Below are 21550 nucleotides of genomic sequence, written 5' to 3'. Positions count from 1 at the left end.
AGAATGGTTTAACCACATTAAGAATGACAGAATGACAGTTAAAGGAACGGAAGTGAACCACCTACAAGAGTAAGAAAACTGTAGGACTTTACACGTTGTCCAGGATGTCATCGTCTGACATCTTGGTTCTTTTTTTATTATTCTCTTTTTATTTGCCGTGTTCATAGGTGATTTTCAGGACATGCCATATGAGGAGTTTGGGATTATAAAAGTACCTGAAAGAAGTGCTAGAGTGTCAGCATGCATAGCCGTTTGCTATTTACATGTTCCTTTGTACAGGACAGGACAGGCTGGGACACGAACAGACTGCTCCACAGTACTGGGTGTATCTACAGGTCAATGTCATAAATACACACGTCAGAGAAAAGGGTCACACATATTATCACAGAACGCTCGTATGACAGAATGACAGTGCACAACCTTGATGAGGCAGAAACAAAACGTGTTTTTTTTCTCTTCCTGGTGCATTAGTCCTGTGCTAACAAATAGCACAATGCATCATATAGTATTGCTGTACTGTACAAGCACAGAGTGATTAGACATGGTTGGAGATCACGACAGTAACATGTTATACTATGAAAACAACACCGAACAACTATGCGGTACAGTATAGTTACCCTTTAATGATTCAACACCAATATCTCCCTTCTCTCTGACCTTGCTTTTTAATACATTGAATAGTGGCTGTTCAACAGTTAAATATTGCAGAATACTTTCCAAACACATTGGAAATATTTTCATTATGTTGAAAATTGGAAGACATAAATGTGATCCAGGACTATTTTCCCGAGCAGTGATGGTTCAGGCCAGACATGGTCAGGTTATTGCTGCTGATCTAGGACCTGTTTATTGCAGCCTTTAAAGCATAGAGATTGCAGAGGTTGGGTTTGTGTGTTTAAGTGGTCTGGAAAAGATCTTGTTGGCTAGGACCCTGCTACTTCGGTTTGTCACATGTCTTGTATATTGCTGAAGTGAAAGAGTTCTCTTGTTCCCGCTTCCCTTCCCCTTGTAGTTCTGGTGATTCATGTGATGTCATGTCTCGGGGACAGTTGCTCGGGCTCACACTCAATTAACCCTTTCCTCTCCACTCACCAGTTTGCGGTGGTCAGTTCTGTCTGATAGGAACATAACATACCAACCCCAAGAAAACCAGTCATTTCTCTCTGTCAACTCTGTAAAACTATGTATATCAGAATCAGGATTTACATTGACAAACACTAGTACACAAATAGAAAGAGCCACTGGTTGGTCGACACCTAGAATGTACAGGTATTATTTATAATGTACATGATTATACACATCTGTTGGGCTACTGTACATGTCAGGAGGGATTGTGTGTGTGTGTGTGTGTGTGTGTGTGTGTGTGTGTGTGTGTGTGTGTGTGTGTGTGTGTGTGTGTGTGTGTGTGTGTGTATGCATGTCACCAGCCCAGCACATTCCCTTTCTTCTCTCTATGTCTCTCTAATAGATAGTGGTGGTGGGTGGTTCCACATGTTAATGTCTAGCATGCTAAACTCATCAGGCTTATCTCTTACATGGGTAAAAAGGTCATGTAGTGGGAGGGCCGAGCTGAACACCAAGAAGATAACACACACACACTCTCTCTCCCTCTCTCTTTCACCCTCACTCTCCTTCTGCTGTGTACATATCTTGGTTGTCTCCCTCAGACAGAATTCCCTGCTGTGCTGTAGAGCTGCATTCTCAGATCAGGTGTAAATCATTCCAATGTATTGATGGTCCACCGTTCACCTAAAACAGAGATGACCCTGGAAGTAGAGTAAGATGAGCAGGCATCTTCCAATGAGTTTGTGTCTACGTTCTAAAGCAGATACCTGAGGGTGACTGGTTAGCTAAATGATCTGACACCCTGCTTTTGAAGTGTGTATATGTGGGTCTGGGTGTGTCTCTTTGACACTGAGTGACATGTGTGAGCCTTTGATATGCCAGTCCTATGAGGTGTGTAGAGTTATCAGTGTGCTGGCAGGGAGGGAGACAGCAGAGAGATGCAGTTGTTTCATCTGCGGTTTCAAACCGCCTCAATCTGCCTCTGCTACTACCAGCACTGAGAAGGAAGTTTGATGAGTGTGTCTGTCTGCTCAATGAGAGAGTCTACTATATGTCTATGTATGTATGCATCCACTTTATTCTGTGACTGTGTGTGACTGTGTGTACATGTGTGTGCATGTGTGTACATGTGTGTGACTGTGTGTACATGTGTGTGACTGCATGTACATGTGTGTGACTGTGTGTACATGTGTGTGACTGTGTGTACATTGTGTGACCGTGTGTACATTGTGTGACTGTGTGTAACTGTGTGTACATGTGTGTACATTGTGTGACTGTGTGTAACTGTGTGTACATGTGTGTGTGACTGTGTGTACATTGTGTGATTGTGTGTACATTGTGTGACTATGTGTACATGTGTGAGACTGAGTATGACTGTGTGTACAATGTGTGACTGTGTGTGTTGCTAGATCTTAATGATAGCCAGTGTGTGTGTGCTGGAACAGTTCTGGTATAGCTCCGTATGTGTGACTGTGTGTGTTGCTAGATCTTAATGACAGCCAGTGTGTGTGTGCTGGAACAGTTCTGGTATATCTCCGTATGTGTGACTGTGTGTGTTGCTAGATCTTAATGATAGCCAGTGTGTGTGTGCTGGAACAGTTCTGGTATAGCTCCGTATGTGTGACTGTGTGTGTTGCTAGATCTTAATGACAGCCAGTGTGTGTGTGCTGGAACAGTTCTGGTATATCTCCGTATGTGTGACTGTGTGTGTTGCTAGATCTTAATGACAGCCAGTGTGTGTGTGCTGGAACAGTTCTGGTATATCTCCGTATGTGTGACTGTGTGTGTTGCTAGATCTTAATGACAGCCAGTGTGTGTGTGCTGGAACAGTTCTGGTATATCTCTGTATGTGTGACTGTGTGTGTTGCTAGATCTTAATGACAGCCAGTGTGTGTGTGCTGGAACAGTTCTGGTATATCTCTGTATGTGTGACTGTGTGTGTTGCTAGATCTTAATGACAGCCAGTGTGTGTGTGCTGGAACAGTTCTGGTATATCTCCGTATGTGTGACTGTGTGTGTTGCTAGATCTTAATGACAGCCAGTGTGTGTGTGCTGGAACAGTTCTGGTATATCTCTGTATGTGTGACTGTGTGTGTTGCTCGATCTTAATGACAGCCAGTGTGTGTGTGCTGGAACAGTTCTGGTATATCTCCGTATGTGTGACTGTGTGTGTTGCTAGATCTTAATGACAGCCAGTGTGTGTGTGCTGGAACAGTTCTGGTATATCTCTGTATGTGTGACTGTGTGTGTTGCTAGATCTTAATGACAGCCAGTGTGTGTGTGCTGGAACAGTTCTGGTATATCTCCGTATGTGTGACTCTCTGTATTAGCCTCTGCCAGCTTGGGCTGCAGATGCTCAAATGAGCCTCAATGAGGCTGTGCCTTTGAAGTGTGTGTGTGTGTGTTTGTTTGTGTACAGACCCTTGCTGCTCTGCCAGTGCACTGTACTAAACTGCTCTGCACTGCAGTCTCTCACCAGTCCTCCCCCCAGTCTCATTTGTAGATAAAGAGCAGTTAGCCAGAGAGAAGTATTTCATGTGTCTATAGAAATCATCTCCAGAACAGTCTCCTGTCTTCTCATAACGTCACAGCAGTTTTTAGCCAGCAGCAGGGCTACATGAAAGATCCTCTGAGCTCCTGAATTCTGGCTATAATACTATCTGATGTCTGTTTCTTCCTCTCTCTGTTTCAAACGCTGTGGAATCGCACTCCCTCTCTCCCTCTCGCCGCTCCTAATTACCGACTGTGCCGGCTGGTGCTGCATTAGGGCGGCATGTCTCAGTACAGTGTGACTACAGACTACTGTAAACTGGATTCGAGATGTTAAACTGAGAAACACAGCTTCTGAGTAGTCATTTCCCACTCAATTAGAGGGTGTAGGGTAGAGAGTGTTACAGGCTGTCTGCTCTCTACGTTTCTGAGAAAGAGAAGAGAGAAAGGAGGGGGGTTTGCGAGCTTGTGTATGCCTGTACTGTATATGACGTGTGTGTACAAGAGCACTATTCTCATCATATTACTTTTTACCAGTGTATCTCACTCTTTACTGTGGCAAACAGCATGTACTCCAATGTTTACTGTTTAGGACCGTTGCTCTCTACTCTACAGTCTGACTTCCCTCGTGAACCCCTAGATGATGTGAACATATACAGATGTGTAATCATGGCATAGATACTGTATGTTCCCTTATAGAGAGTTTACAGAACCCTCTGGCTCCCTACTCCCAATGAGAAGAGCTGCTCCCTCCTCCCCAGTCTAGAACACCGTGGGCCACATCCTCTGTCCAGAAAACAGCCCTCCAGTGTGCAAACGTCCACAAAACAACTACAAAATATTGCAGCTGTAGAAATATCAAGTGCAACATATTTTGGGTGTGTTTTACGTCAAATCTGGATGAACAGTCGCCACCTTCCTACAGTTATTGTGGTATTCTACAGAGATCGTGTTGTTTTGTGGACAGACAGTGTTGCCCCTGGTCTGTATTTACCACATTCACATAAGCATGCACTCTGTGGAGAGTCAGCAGTGCTGTATACATACAAAAAGAGAAATATATATATGTACAGTATCAGTCAAAAGTTTGGATACACCTACTCATTCCAGGGTTTCTCTTTATTTTTTACTATTTTCTACATTGTAGAATAACAGTGGAGACATTAAAACTATGAAATAACACATATGGAATCATCTAGTAACCAAAAAAGTGTTCAACAAATCAAAATATATTTTATATTTGAGATTCTTCAAAGTAGCCACCCTTTGCCTTGATGACAGCTTTGCACACTCTTGGCATTCTCTCAACCGGCTTCATGAGGTAGTCACCTGGAATGCATTTAAATTAACAGGTGTGCCTTGTTAAAAGGACATTTGTGGAGTTTTTTTCCTTCTTAATGTGTTTGAGCCAATCAGTTGTGTTGTGACAAGGTAAGGGTGGTATACAGACGATAGCCTTATTTGGTAAAAGACCAAGTCCATATTTTGGCAAGAACAGCTCAAATAAGCAATGAGAAGCGACAGTCCATCATTACTTTAAGACATGAAGGTCAGCAAATCCAGAACATTTCAAGAAAGTTTCTTCAAGTGCAGTCGCAAAAACCATCAAGGGCTATGATGAAACTGGCTCTCATGAGGACCGCCACAGGAAAGGAAGACCCAGAGGTACCTCTGCTGCAGAGGATAAGTTCATTAGAGTTAACTGCACCTCCGATTGTAGCCCAAATAGATGTTTTGCAGAGTTCAGGTAACATACACATCTCAACATCAACTGTTCAGAGGAGACTGAACAGAATGAATCAGACCTTCATGGTCGAATTGTTGCAAAGAAACCACAACTAAAGGACACCAATAATAAGAAGAGACTTGCTTGGGCCAAGAAACACGAGCAATGGACATCAGACCAGTGGAAATCTGTCCTTTGGTCTGATGAGGCCAAATTTGAGATTTTTGGTTCCAAGCACTGTGTATGTGAATGGATGATCTCCTCATGTGTGGTTCCCACCGTGAAGCATGGAGGAGGAGGTGTGATGGTGTGGGGGTGCTTTGCTAATGACACAGTCAGTGATTTATTTGCAATTCAAGGCACACTTAACCAGCATGGCTACCACAGCATTCTGCAGTGATACACCATCCCATCTGGTTTGCCCTTAGAAGGACTAACATTTGTTTTTCAACAGTGCTGCATCAGATGACCTGGCCTCCACAATCACCCGACCTCAACCCAATTGAGATTGTTTGGGATGAGTTGGACCGCAGAGTGAAGGAAAAGCAGCCAACAAGTGCTCAGCATATGTGGGAACTCCTTCAAGACTGTTGGAAAAGCATTCCTCATGAAGCTGGTTGAGAGAATGCCAAGAGTGTGCAAAGCTGTCATCAAGTAAAAGGGTGGCTATTTTGAACAATCTCAAATATTTTGTTTAACACTTTTTTGCTTACTACAAGATTCCATATGTGTTATTTAATAGTTTCGATGTCGTCACTATTATTATACCATGTAGAAAATAGTCAAAATAAAGAAAAACCCTTGAATGAGTAGGTGTGTCCAAACCTTTGACTGGTACTGTATATACATATCTATCCAGATCCATAGTCCCTATGGTAACACTGCCCCATCATTATGGGCTGTGGCAGAGAGGGGTGTCTCTATGGAGTTTATCCTCTCTGTGTCTATCTTTCTGTCTCTCTCCGTTTGTATGGAGTTCCTTGTCTGTCTCATATGGATGCTCTGGAGGATCAGGAGAGATGAGGGTCACTGAGTACAGGTGTGTGTATTCCAGTGGAGGTGTCTTGGCAGGATCTGTAGGGTGGCTGGAGTTCCTGTGTATCTCTTGGCGGACAAGAGGGCCTCTGTCATTCTCTCTGACGGTCCCCTCCTCCCACACAGATGATGTTGATCAGTGCTGCTCTGTCTCTGTCCTCCATGTTGACTGTTGTCCCTCTGTCTCTTTGTCTCCACAGCAACAGGGGGCAGCCACCACGGTGTACTGTGCGGTAGCTCCGGAGCTGGAGGGTCTAGGAGGGATGTACTTCAACAACTGTTTCCGCTGCCTGCCCTCCCCCCAGGCCGAGGACCAGGTCACTGCAGCCAGCCTGTGGGAGCTAAGCGAGCGCCTGGTCTCAGAGAGGCCTACGGGCCTACAGGCCCTCTGATTGACACGCCCACACTGACTGTCAACAGCCTATCAGGACTGGGGGAGAGAGGAAGGACTAGCCAATCAGGAATGGAGGGAGAAAGTGTGGATGAAAATGAAAATTTGTACATTGAGTGGACTGTAGAAAGCTTTCAAACCATTGAACTGAAACTTTCACTTCACTAAGGGGAGTAAAATACACGTACAAATACACCGGGGTTATTGTGTGCCTCTTTGTGGCATGGAGAGTTCACCAGTTCCTTATTCCAGCCAAAGTGGGTCTGTGTTTCTCACTCCAGTGTGTTTCCAGCTGCAACAGACACTGTGTGTATCTTCTCTCTGTATCCAGTTTCCTCCTGTATATATATATTTTACATGTCTGAGTATAGCGATATGGTGAGTATCATTGCGCTAGTGTAGGGGGGTTAAAGGGGGAGAGGAGAAATAAGGAGGTATAATTGAATGCCTATGTACATATTAGAGCTATGGTGTCATGGCTATATACAGATGGACTAGCTGTATTCCATATGAGGCCCTATTCAGTTCTACTGCCCATTATTTACAGGAACAGCATTGGGCCTATGTGCTAACGGGAACTCACGCATCATCATTTCTCCCCTCTACAGTGTCTGTCTACAGTTAGACCTCCAACCTACATATTATAACTTATACTTATAACTTATACTTATAAACTCTACAAAATGTAATGTACAATGTGGTACTGTATCTTTGTCACAATGTTCAGTCACAATTATGTATGTAGCTACTGGTGATAGAGAAAGAGAGAATCCAGGAGTTTTAGTAGTTGATCAAACAGGAACTCAGTATTTTCCTTGGATGTTTAGTTTTGTTGTCATTTGTTTTGGGGGATAATCTCGTCATCAAAGTGTGCGGTGTTGGGTGACGGGTCCATCTGGACTTCTGTACAGGGTCTGTTGCTTGGTTTCTGGGTGGTTTGGACATGTTTGGACGTTGTGCTTTGTGGCCGTCTGGTGCCGCGGAATGATGTTAAGATATCAGCATTCCTCTCTCATGGTTTCTGTAAAGGAAAAGAAGAGGACACATTAAAGATGGTTTCTTACACTATGTGTCTGGACATTTCAATGCTCACACACACACAGTTGGTAGGATCCTATTCAAAGAAATCAAAACAAATGTAGCATAGGGTGTAAGAGTGTAGACTTTGGGAGGAAGAGGGCCAGAAATGGTCTATGAGACTCCTTTATGTGGTCAGTGAGCAGCAGAACACCCTTTGACCTGGAACTATTTTCAACTCAACCCCTCTACCAGGAAGTACTGGGCAGGGCCAGGGAGTAATCGACACATTGACCAACCAATCATATGGCTGACCTGCATTATTCTCATGCCTGGTTGGTCGGCTGAATCGATGCCTGAGAGAGTCAGTCCCTTTCACTGCTAAACGAACCCTGCCCGGCACAGTGTTCAACAGGATTCAACACTATTATACATACACTCATCTGTTCTGGTGTAATCTGTTTAGCCTACTGTACCCAGACTACAGCTGCCTTTTTCAGTGTTCTTACACACACACACACACACACACACTGAGGATTTGAGGACAGGGAGATTTAGAGAGATGTATAGAGGTGTCCAGAATGTCTAAGTCTCTAGGCTAGAGAAGAAACAACACATTTAGACATCCCCTAAGCTTTACAAATCTTTTGTTTAGCCTAAAAAAAAATCCTATTATTTTTAGGCATGTTGGAGTTGACCTGAACTCTTCCTGCTACCCTGTGGCTGTGTGGGCATGTAACCGGCCTATACACACTCACTGACCTATAGGGAGAGAGGGATGGGTTACAGGGGGAGGAGGTGCACCCCGTTATAGGTCCAGAACCCCTTCTGTGGCCCTTAGGGACTGTATTGCTACAGCTGGGCCCCTTCCACTTGTCTTCCTCTGCTCCCGAACTGGTAAGGAGCAGCAAGCTGAGATACTTACACCCCTCTCCCTCTACACACACACACACATAGACACACACACACACACACACAGTACTGACAGATTGATGCATGTCACTGAGCTCCTTCAAAGGCAAAATGAGTGAGACATCAACAGCACATAGTCCTCCTGCTTTAACCAGTCAATGACACACACACTCAGAGAGATCCCAGGCAGACAACAAGCAAACAGGAAACACATCATTAAGATGTCTTCTAGGTGTGAATTGCTGATGTGGATCTGTGTGTGTGTGTGTGTGTGTGTTCTGACTGTAGAGGGGGATTCCTGACTGGCTTTCAAAGAAAGTCTTATTGATCAGGTCCTATCGGAATCATCAGATAGTTAATCAATACATTACACTTCCTCCCAATGCTCAGAGAACAGGAGAGTAGAGGAGAGGAGAGGAAAAGAGGAGATGTAAACAGAGGAGAGGAGAACAGAAGAGAGTAGAGGAAAAGAGAGGAGAGGAAAAGAGAGGAGAGGAGAACAGAAGAGAGGAGAGGAAAAGAGGAGATGTAAACAGAGGAGAGGAGAACAGAAGAGAGTAGAGGAAAAGAGGAGATGTAAACAGAGGAGAGGAGAACAGAGAGTAGAGGAAAAGAGAGGAGAGGAAAAGAGAGGAGAGGAAAAGAGGAGATGTAAACAGAGGAGATGAGAACAGAAGAGAGTAGAGGAAAAGAGAGGAGAGGAAAAGAGAGGAGAGGAGAACAGAAGAGAGTAGAGGAAAAGAGAGGAGAGGAGAACAGAAGAGAGTAGAGGAAAAGAGAGGAGAGGAAAAGAGAGGAGAGGAAAAGAGGAGATGTAAACAGAGGAGAGGAGAACAGAAGAGAGTAGAGGAAAAGAGGAGATGTAAATAGAGGAGATGAGAACAGGAGAGGAGAGGAAAAGAGAGGAGAGGAGAACAGAAGAGAGGAGAGGAAAAGAGGAGATGTAAACAGAGGAGATGAGAACAGGAGAGGAGAGGAAAAGAGAGGAGAACAGGAGAGAGCAGAACAGAAGAGAGGAGAGGAAAAGAGGAGATGTAAACAGAGAGGAGAACAGGAGAGTAGAGGAAAATAGGAGATGTAAACAGAGGAGATGAGAACAGGAGAGGAGAGGAAAAGAGGAGAGGAGAACAGGAGAGGAGAGGAAAAGAGAGGAGAACAGAAGAGAGGAGAACAGGGGAGTAGAGGAAAGGAGAGGAGAGGAGAACAGAAGAGAGTAGAGGAAAGGAGAGGAGAGGAGAACAGGAGACTAGAGGAAAGGAGAGGAGAGGAGAACAAGAAGAGAGGAGAACAGGGGAGTAGAGGAGAACAGAGGAGAGGAGAACAGAGGAGAGGAGAACAGGAGACTAAAGGAGAGGAGAGGAGAACAGAAGAGAGGAGAACAGGAGACTAGAGGAAAGGAGAGGAGAACAGAAGAGAGGAGAACAGGAGACTAGAGGAAAGGAGAGGAGAGGAGAACAGAGGAGAGGAGAACAGGGGAGTAGAGGAAATGAGAGGAGAGGAGAACAGAGGAGAGGAGAACAGGGGATAGCAGAACAGAGGAGAAGAGACACACTGGGCAAAAACTGGTTGAATCAACGTGGTTTCCATGCCATTTCAACCCCCAAAAATATATGCGATGATGTTGAATCAAAGTGGAAAACTGATTGCCATTTTGTATTGTTTCACACAACTTTTAACCAAAATCCAGACATGGTGAGATTAATTTCACATCGAATTCAAATGAGTTGAAAACCCAACCAATTGTTAATCAAAACTAGACGTAGAACTGACATCTGTGTCCAGTGGGGAGCATTCTTCTCTCAGAGGAGGAAGACCTAGATTTTTTTACCCACCACTAAGGCCCCTCAAAGTCTCTCCTCTCTCTACCTCTCTCTCTCCTCCCTCTCTGTCTCTCTACTATCTATCTACCTCTCTCTCTCCTCCCTCTCTGTCTCTCTACTATCTCTCTCTCCTCCCTCTCTGTCTCTCTACTATCTCTCTCTCCTCCCTCTCTGTCTCTCTACTATCTCTCTACCTCTCTCTCTCCTCCCTCTCTGTCTCTCTACTATCTATCTACCTCTCTCTCTCCTCCCTCTCTGTCTCTCTACTATCTCTCTCTCCTTCCTCTCTGTCTCTCTACTATCTCTCTACCTCTCTCTCTCCTCCCTCTCTGTCTCTCTACTATCTCTCTACCTCTCTCTCCTCCCTCTCTGTCTCTCTAATATCTATCTACCTCTCTCTATCCTCCCTCTCTGTCTCTCTACTATCTCTCTACCTCTCTCTCTCCTCCCTCTCTATCTCTCTACTATCTATCTACCTCTCTCTCTCCTCCCTCTCTGTCTCTCTACTATCTCTCTACCTCTCTCTCCTCCCTCTCTGTCTCTCTACTATCTCTCTACCTCTCTCTCTCCTCCCTCTCTGTCTCTCTACTATCTCTCTACCTCTCTCTCCTCCCTCTGTCTCTCTACTATCTCTCTCTCCTCCCTCTCTGTCTCTCTACATCTCTCTACCTCTCTCTCCTCCCTCTCTGTCTCTCTACCTCTCTCTCCTCCCTCTCTGTCTCTCTACTATCTCTCTACCTCTCTCTTCCTCCTTCTCCTCTCTCTCTACCTCTCTCCTCCCTCTCTGTCTCTCTACTATCTCTCTACCTCTCTCTTCCTCCTTCTCCTCTCTCTCTACCTCTCCCTCTCCTCTCTCTACCTCTCCCTCTCCTCTCTACCTCTCTTCTCTCTCTACCTCTCCCTCCATCCCTACATATACAGTTGAAGTCGGAAGTTTACATAAACTTAGGTTGGAGTCATTAAAACTAGTTTTTCAACCACTACACAAATGTCTTGTTAACAAACTTTAGTTTTGGGAAGTCGGTTAGGACATCTACTTTGTGCATGACACAAGTAATTTTTCCAACAATTGTTTACAGTTTATTTAAATTATAATTCACTGTATCAGAATTCCAGTGGGTCAGAAGTTTACATACACTAAGTTGACTGTGCCTTTAAACAGCTTGGAAAATTCCAGAAAATGATGTCGTGGCTTTAGAAGCTTCTGATAGGCTAATTGACATAATTTGAGTCAATTAGAGGTGTACGTGTGGATGTATTTCAAGGCCTACATTCAAACGTACTGCCTCTTTGCTTGACATAATGGAAAAATCAAAAGAAAGCAGCCAAGACCTCAGAAAATAAATTGTAGACCTCCACAAGTCTGGTTCATCCTTGTGAGCAATTTCCAAACGCCTGAAGGTACCACGTTCATCTGTACAAACAATAGTACGCAAGTATAAACACCAGGGGACTATGCAGCTGTCATACCGCTCAGGAAGGAGACACGTTCTGGACATGGGGACAAAGATCGTACTTTTTGGAGAAATGTCCTCTAGTCTGATGAAACAAAAATAGAACTGCTTGGCCATAATGACCATTGCTATGTTTGGAGGGAAAAGGGGGAGGCTTCCAAGCCGAAGAACACAATCCCAACAGTGCAGCATCATGTTGTGGGGATGCTTTGCTGCAGGAGGGACTGATGCACTTCACAAAATAGATGGCATCATGGAGGATGGAAAATGATGTGGATATATTGAAGCAACATCTCAAGACATCAGTCAGGAAGTTAAAGCTTGGTCGCAAATGGGTCTTCCAAATAGACAATGACCCAAAGCATACTTCCAAAGTTGTGGCAAAATGGCTTAAGGACAACAAAGTCAAGGTATTGGAGTGGCCATCACAAACCCCTGACCTCAATCCCATAGAACATTTGTGGGCAGAACTGAAAAAGCGCGTGCGAGCAAGGAGGCCTACAAACCTGACTCAGTTACACCAGCTCTGTCGGGAGGAATGGGACAAAATTCACCCAACTTATTGTGGGAAGCTTGTGCAAGGCTACCCGAAACGTTTGACCCAAGTTAAACAATTTAAAGGCAATGCTACTAAATAATAATTGAGTCTATGTAAACTTCTGACCCACTGGGAATGGGATGAATAAACTTCCGACTTCAACTGTATGTCTCTTTGTGGTGATCCTGATTTGTAATTGAAACATGTATATATGTGAATTTATCAAATATTTTTTGCCATAAGATTAATTTCCCTTCTCAGTGTATAATTATGTATAATTATAGGTGGATTGATTTGAGGATGTTTGTGTTGCTGATATTGGTAGTCTTGATAGTTGGAATGCTGCCATTTGGAGCGGATATATTTAATTATCACAATCAATGCTAAAGTCCTCCATGGACTAGACTAACTCAATACATATCTACTGAGGAAATATACTGTACCTTCTGACTACACCAGGCTATAAACTCTCTCTTGCGCTCTCTCTCTCACACACACACACACACACTCGTTCTCTCTCTTTCTCTTTAGGATGTGATTTAAACGACTAATCAATATTCATTAAGTGCTGTTGTAATGAAGTCAATGAAGTTGTTGCCAACTAAATACAGAGGCTTGCTGTGGCTGAGATATTCCAGAAAATATGAGTTGGTGTTAAAGTGCTTATTGGACAAAACCATTCATTTCACTCATGTAGTGTTTAAAATAAGATAGGATGTCATTTACAATCTTAATTAAAATATCAATATGATTCTATGTTGAATTGTGAAGGTGGTTAAACAGTGTTATTCATGCTAACAGACTGGTATCTGTTTGTCTGTATTCCTCCTGCCATCTGTACCTTTACATGCTGCACCTTTACTCAGTCACTATAGTGTTAGCTCTCTGTGTGTGTGTGTGTGTGTGTGTGTGTGTGTGTGTGTGTGTGTGTGTGTGTGTGTGTGTGTGTGTGTGTGTGTGTGTGTGTGTGCGCGCATTGGGGTGGGGTGTGGCCCGAAACCGTCTGCCTGTGTGCATGCGTGTGAGCGCTTGTGGCTGTGTTTGTGTGTGTGGTGTATCTATGTGTGTGTGTGTGGCCGTTGGCGTTGGTGTTCACTGCAGTGGGACTGTCCCCTGTAGCTGTGTCGGCTGCTTCTCTATCTGACATGTAAATACCTGTGGTGGAACAGCACATCATCACCTTAACCAGGCTCAGACCAAACAGTTACACAGACTGTCTGCCAATTCAATGTCGACTCAATGATCAGCTTCACCATGTAATACCTTTGAAATCTATTTTTTTTGCCCCATGCAAAAGAAAGGGAGGAAAGAGTGTGTGTGTGTGTGTGTGTGTGTATGTGTGTGTGTATGTGTGTGTGTTTGTGTATGTGTGTGTGTGTTTGTGTGTGTATGTGTGTGTGTTTGTGTGTATGTGTGTGTGTTTGTGTGTGTATGTGTGTGTGTTTGTGTGTGAGCATGCGCACATATGTGTGAGATTGAGGTTGGTGAGAATATTCTAGAGGAGCCCATATGTTTAGTCCCAGGGTGTTCTGGCACTCCTTGTACAGGCTGCGTCTAACACTGCTATGTGGCAGTGTATGTATTTGAGGCTGGAGAATATTCTATAGAAATGAACATGTAAACATTCAATATACTGAGACCAAAAAACCCATACCTAAAAATAATTCTGAGATGCAAATGCTTGGCCTGTAGTTAACGTTCCCTTGGATAACACATAAACTCAGAAAAAAATAAACGTCCCTTTTTCAGGACCCTGTCTTTCAAAGATAATTCGTAAATATCCAAATAACTTCACAGATCTTCATTGTAAAGGGTTTAAACACTGTTTCCCATGCTTGTTCAATGAACCATAAACAATTCATGAACATTCACCTGTGGAACGGTCGTTAAGACATTAACAGCTTACAGACGGTAGGCAATTAAGGTCATGTTTATGAAAACTTAGAACACTAAAAGAAAGATGCCCAGGATCCCTGCTCATCTGCGTGAACGTGCCATAGGCATGCTGCAAGGAGGCATGAGGTCTGCAGATGTGGCCAGGGCAATAAATTGCAATGTCCGTACTGTGAGATGCCTAAGATAGCGCTACAGGGAGACAGGACGGGCAGCTGATCGTCCTCGCAGTGGCAGACCACATGTAACAACACCTGCACAGGACCGGTACATACGAACATCACACCTGCGGGACAGGTACAGGATGGCAACAACAACTGCCCGAGTTACACCAGGAAAGCACAATCCCTCCATCAGTGCTCAGACTGTCCACAATAGGCTGAGAGGCAGGACTGAGGGCTTGTAGGCCTGTTGTAAGGCAGGTCCTCACCAGACTTTACCGGCAACAACGTTGCCTATAGGCACAAACCCACCGTCGCTGGACCAGACAGGACTGGCAAAAAGTGCTCTTCACTGACGAGTCGCGGTTTTGTCTCACCAGGGGTGATGGTCGGATTCGCGTTTATCGTCGAAGGAATGAGTGTTACACCGAGGCCTGTACTCTGGAGCGGGATCAATTTGGAGGTGGAGGGTCCGTCATGGTCTGGGGCGGTGTGTCACAGCATCATCGGACTGAGCTTGTTGTCATTGCAACAACGCTGTGCGTTACAGGGAAGCCATCCTCCTCCCTCATGTGGTACCCTTCCCGCAGGCTCATCCTGACATGACCCTCCAGCATGACAATGCCACCAGCCATACTGTTCATTCTGTACCTGATTTCCTGCAAGACAGGAATGTCATTGTTCTGCCATGGCCAGCGAAGAGCCCGGATCTCAATCCCATTGAGCACGTCTGGGACCTGTTGGATCCGAGGGTGAGAGCTATAGCCATTACTCCCAGAGATTTTGACCCCCCCTTTGTTCAGGGACACATTATTCCATTTCTGTTAGTCACATTTCTGTGGAACTTGTTCAGTTTATGTCTCAGTTGTTGAATCTTGTTTTGTTCATACAAATATTTACACATGATAAGTTTGCTGAAAATAAACGCAGTTGACTGAGAGGACGTTTATTTATTTTTTGCTGAGTTTCAAATAAAAACTAATCAGAGAACACTTCCTTACTCAAGCTCCGAGAGAACCAACTAGCTACATTATTTCCACCTAGCTACCTTATTTCTCCCCAGCTACATTACTTCTCCCTAGATATATTATTTCTCCCTAGCTACATTATTTCTCCCTAGATATATTATTTCTCCCTAGATACATTATTTCTCCCTAGCTACATTATTTCTCTCTAGCTACATTATTTCCACCTAGCTACATTATTTCTCCCTAGATACATTATTTCTCCCTAGCTATATTATTTCCACCTAGCTACCTAATTTCTCCCCAGCTACATTATTTCTCCCTATCTACCTTATTTCTCCCTAGCTACATTATTTCTCCCTAGCTACATTATTTCTCCCTAGCTACATTATTTCTCCCTAGCTACATTATTTCACCCTAGCTACGTTATTTCTCCCTAGCTACATTATTTCTCCCTAGCTACATTATTTCTCCCTAGCTACGTTATTTCTCCCTAGCTACCTTATTTCTCCCTTGCTACATTATTTCTCCATAGCTACTTTATTTCTCCCTAGCTACGTTATTTATCCCTAGCTATATTCTTTCTCCCTAGCTACCTTATTTCTCCATAGCTACCTTATTTCTCCCTAGCTACATTATTTCTCCCTAGCTACGTTATTTACCCCTAGCTACATTATTTCTCCCCAGCTACATTATTTGTCCCTAGCTACATGATTTCGCCCTAGCTACGTTATTTCTCCCTAGCTACGTTATTTCTCCCTAGCTACATTATTTCTCCCTAGCTACGTTATTTCTCCCTAGCTACATTATTTCTCCCTAGCTACATTATTTCTCCCTAGCTACCTTATTTCTCCCTAGCTACATTATTTCACCCTAGCTACATTATTTCTCCCCGCTACGTTATTTCTCCCGAGCTACGTTATTTCTCCCTAACTACGTTATTTCTCCCTAGCTACGTTATTTTTTCCCTAGCTACGTTATTTCTCCCTAGGTACATTATTTCTCCCTAGCTACATTATTTCTCCCTAGCTATATTATTTCTCCCTAGCTACATGATTTCTCCCTAGCTACATGATTTCTCCCTAGCTACGTTATTTCTCCCTAGCTACGTTATTTCTACCTAGCTACATTATTTCTCCCTAGCTACGTTATTTATCCCTAGCTACATTATTTCTCCCTAGCTACATTATTTCCCCCTAGCTACCTTATTTCTCCCTAGCTACATTATTTCACCCTAGCTACATTATTTCTCCCTAGCTACGTTATTTCTCCCTAGCTACATTATTTCTCCCTAGCTACATTATTTCTCCCTAGCTACCTTATTTCTCCCCAGCTACATTATTTCGCCCTAGCTACATTATTTCCCCCTAGCTACCTTATTCTCCCCAGCTACATTATTTCTCCCTTGCTACATTATTTCCACCTAGCTACCTTATTTCTCCCCAGCTACATTATTTCTCCCTAGCTACATTATTTCTCCCCAGCTACATTATTTCGCCCTAGCTACATTATTTCCCCCTAGCTACCTTATTCTCCCCAGCTACATTATTTCTCCCTTGCTACATTATTTCCACCTAGCTACCTTATTTCTCCCCAGCTACATTATTTCTCACTAGCTACATTATTTCTCCCTAGCTACATTATTTCCCCCTATCTACATTATTTCCACCTAGCTACCTTATTTCTCCCCAGCTACATTATTTCCACCTAGCTACATTGTTTCTTCCTAGCTACATTATTTCTCCCTAGCTACATTATTTCTCCCTAGCTACATTATTTCTCCGTAGCTAAATTATTTCTCCCTAGCTACATTATTTCTCCCTAGCTATATTATTTCCACCTAGCTACATTATTTCTCTCCAGCTACATTCTTTCCACCTAGCTACCTTCTTTCTCCCTAGCTACATTATTTCCCCCTAGCTACATTATTTCCACCTAGCTACATTATTTCTCCCTAGCTATATTATTTCTCCCTAGTTAAATTATTTCTCCCTAGCTACATTATTTCCCCTTAGCTACATTATTTCTCCGTAGCTACATTATTTCTCCCTAGCTACATTATTTCCCCCTAGCTACATTATTTCTCCCTAGCTACATTATTTCCCCCTAGCTATATTATTTCTCCCTAGCTACATTATTTCTCCCTAGCTACATTATTTCCCCCTAGCTACATTATTTCTCCCTAGCTACATTATTTCCCCCTAGCTACATTATTTCTCACTAGCTATATTATTTCTCCCTAGCTACATTATTTCTCCCTAGCTACATTATTTCTCCCTAGCTACATTATTTCCCCCTAGCTACATTATTTCTCCCTAGCTATATTATTTCTCCCTAGCTATATTATTTCTCCCTAGCTACATTATTTCTCCCTAGCTACATTATTTCTCCCTAGCTACATTATTTCCCCCTGGCTACATTCTTTCTCCCTAGCTATATTATTTCTCCCTAGCTACATTATTTCTCCCTAGCTACATTATTTCCCCCTAGCTACATTATTTCTCCCTAGCTATATTATTTCTCCCTAGCTATATTATTTCTCCCTAGCTACATTATTTCTCCCTAGCTACATTATTTCTCCCTAGCTACATTATTTCTCCCTAGCTACATTATTTCCCCCTATCTACATTATTTCCACCTAGCTACCTTATTTCTCCCCAGCTACATTATTTCCACCTAGCTACATTATTTCTTCCTAGCTACATTATTTCTCCCTAGCTACATTATTTCTCCCTAGCTACATTATTTCTCCGTAGCTAAATTATTTCTCCCTAGCTACATTATTTCTCCCTAGCTATATTATTTCCACCTAGCTACATTATTTCTCTCCAGCTACATTCTTTCCACCTAGCTACCTTCTTTCTCCCTAGCTACATTATTTCCCCCTAGCTACATTATTTCCACCTAGCTACATTATTTCTCCCTAGCTATATTATTTCTCGATAGTTAAATTATTTCTCCCTAGCTACATTATTTCCCCTTAGCTACATTATTTCTCCGTAGCTACATTATTTCTCCCTAGCTACATTATTTCCCCCTAGCTACATTATTTCTCCCTAGCTACATTATTTCCCCCTAGCTATATTATTTCTCCCTAGCTACATTATTTCTCCCTAGCTACATTATTTCCCCCTAGCTACATTATTTCTCCCTAGCTACATTATTTCCCCCTAGCTACATTATTTCTCCCTAGCTATATTATTTCTCCCTAGCTACATTATTTCTCCCTAGCTACATTATTTCTCCCTAGCTACATTATTTCCCCCTAGCTACATTATTTCTCCCTAGCTATATTATTTCTCCCTAGCTATATTATTTCTCCCTAGCTACATTATTTCTCCCTAGCTACATTATTTCTCCCTAGCTACATTATTTCCCCCTAGCTACATTCTTTCTCCCTAGCTATATTATTTCTCCCTAGCTACATTTTTTCTCCCTAGCTACATTATTTCCCCCTAGCTACATTATTTCTCCCTAGCTATATTATTTCTCCCTAGCTATATTATTTCTCCCTAGCTACATTATTTCTCCCTAGCTACATTATTTCTCCCCAGCTACATTATTTCACCCTAGCTACATTATTTCTCCCTAGCTACATTATTTCCCCCTAGCTACATTATTTCTCCCCAGCTATATTATTTCTCCCTAGCTACATTATTTCTCCCTAGCTACCTTATTTCTCCCCAGCTACATTATTTCACCCTAGCTACATTATTTCTCCCTAGCTACATTATTTCCCCCTAGCTACATTATTTCTCCCCAGCTACATTATTTCCCCCTAGCTACATTATTTCTCCCTAGCTACCTTATTTCTCCCCAGCTACATTATTTCACCCTAGCTACATTATTTCCCCCTACCTACATTATTTCTCCCTAGCTACATTATTTCTCCCTAGCTACATTATTTCTCCCTAGCTACATTATTTCTCCCTAGCTACATTATTTCCCCCTAGCTATATTATTTCTCCCTAGCTACATTATTTCTCCCTAGCTACATTATTTCCACCTAGCTACATTATTTCCACCTTGCTACATTATTTCCACCTAGCTACATTATTTGCACCTAGCTACATTATTTCTCCCTAGCTACCTTATTTCTCCCCAGCTACATTATTTCACCCTAGCTACATTATTTCTCCCTAGCTACATTATTTCCCCCTAGCTACATTATTTCTCCCTAGCTACATTATTTCTCCCTAGCTACATTATTTCCACCTAGCTACATTATTTCCACCTAGCTACATTATTTCTCCCCAGCTATATTATTTCTCCCTAGCTACATTATTTCTCCCTAGCTACCTTATTTCTCCCCAGCTACATTATTTCACCCTAGCTACATTATTTCTCCCTAGCTACATTATTTCCCCCTAGCTACATTATTTCTCCCCAGCTACATTATTTCCCCCTAGCTACATTATTTCTCCCTAGCTACCTTATTTCTCCCCAGCTACATTATTTCACCCTAGCTACATTATTTCCCCCTACCTACATTATTTCTCCCTAGCTACATTATTTCTCCCTAGCTACATTATTTCTCCCTAGCTACATTATTTCTCCCTAGCTACATTATTTCCCCCTAGCTATATTATTTCTCCCTAGCTACATTATTTCTCCCTAGCTACATTATTTCCACCTAGCTACATTATTTCCACCTTGCTACATTATTTCCACCTTGCTACATTATTTGCACCTAGCTACATTATTTCCACCTTGCTACATTATTTCCACCTAGCTACATTATTTGCACCTAGCTACATTATTTCCACCTAGCTACATTATTTGCACCTAGCTACATTATTTCCACCTTGCTACATTATTTCCACCTAGCTACATTATTTCCACCTAGCTACATTATTTCCACCTAGCTACATTATTTCCACCTAGCTATATTGCTGTATGCTATCCAAAACTTCCTCTGTCTCTTTATATCTGAGGCTGAACATGGCACCTGGGAGGACATGGCTCCTGTAGAAACCCCCTGTGTGTCTCACTAGACAGCGTGACCTTGCAAACCACCAGTTATTCTATTCAGCCCTTTGTAGGAGAAAGAGTGAGAGAGAGAAAAAGAGAGAGTGGTGGGATAGGGGAGATAGAGAGAGACAGAAAAGAGGGTGGAAGTATAGAAAGAGAGAAATAGAGTAGAGGGAGAGAGAGAGAGACAGAAAAGAGGGTGGAAGTATAGAAAGAGAGAAAGAGAGTAGAGGGAGGTGGAGAGAGAAATAACTCCTGCTTGTCACGGCTTTCAAACACAAAGAAAAATGTGCACTTGGGCTGAAGTACAATTATTAGGCCCTGTCTACAGATTCATCTCACTGAAGAGAGTGAGGAAGGGAGGGAGAGGGGGGAGAGGAAGATAGAAGGGGTGGGAGAGGGGAGAGAGGAAGATAGAAGGGGGGAGAGGGGAGAGAGTCAGAGATAAGGGGTGGGAGAGGGGGGGAGAGGAAGATAGAAGGGGTGAGAGAGAGGAGAGAGGAAGATAGAAGGGGTAGGGAGAGGGGAGAGAGGAAGATAGAAGGGAGGGGAGGGGAGAGAGGAAGATAGAAGGGAGGGGGAGGGGAGAGAGGAAGAGAGAAGGGGTGGAGAGGGGAGAGAGGAAGATAGAAGGGGGGAGAGGGGAGAAGAGTCAGAGATAAGGGGGTGGGAGAGGGGGGAGAGGAAGATAGAAGGGTGGGAGAGGGGAGAGAGGAAGATAGAAGGGGTGGGAGAGGGGAGAGAGGAAGATAGAAGGGAGGGGAGGGAGGGGAGAGAGGAAGATAGAAGGGAGGGAGAGGGGGAGAGGAAGATAGAAGGGTGGAAGAGGGGAGAGAGGAAGAGCGGGAAGGGAGGAGGGGGAGAGGAGAATAGAAGGGTGGGGAGCGGGAGAGAGGAGAAGAAGGGGTGGGAGGGAGAGAGGAAGAGAGAAGGGGGAGAGGGGAGAGAGTAGAGAGAAAGGGGTTGGGAGAGGGAGAGAGGAAGAGAGAAGGGGTGGGAGAGGGGAGAGAGGAAGATAGAAGGGGAGGGAGAGGGGAGAGAGTAAGAGAGAAGGGGTGGGAGAGGGGAGAGGGGTGGGAGAGGGGAGAGAGGAAGATAGAAGGGGAAGATAG

General features: G+C 43.5%; 2 protein-coding genes across 2 annotated transcripts in view; one reads left to right on the top strand and one right to left on the bottom strand.

Moving 5' to 3' along the window:
* Window positions 1-7775, top strand: part of wwox (WW domain containing oxidoreductase) — a 253753-nt gene extending 245978 nt beyond the window's left edge. Inside the window, exon 9 of the mRNA XM_031802167.1 lies at window positions 6517-7775. Within this exon, the coding sequence (XP_031658027.1) occupies window positions 6517-6708 (192 nt within the window). The 3' untranslated portion in view covers window positions 6709-7775. The remainder of the gene's footprint in view (window positions 1-6516) is intronic.
* LOC109867724 (transcription factor Maf) overlaps window positions 7623-21550 on the bottom strand; it is a 91440-nt gene continuing 77512 nt past the window's right edge. The window contains exon 3 of the mRNA XM_031802168.1: window positions 7623-7728. The gene's annotated coding sequence lies outside the window, so the exon portion shown is untranslated. The remainder of the gene's footprint in view (window positions 7729-21550) is intronic.

Source organism: Oncorhynchus kisutch, linkage group LG22 (genome assembly GCF_002021735.2).
Source record: "Oncorhynchus kisutch isolate 150728-3 linkage group LG22, Okis_V2, whole genome shotgun sequence".
Taxonomy (NCBI): Eukaryota; Metazoa; Chordata; class Actinopteri; order Salmoniformes; family Salmonidae; genus Oncorhynchus; species Oncorhynchus kisutch.
This window is presented reverse-complemented; position numbering and strand designations above follow the sequence as displayed.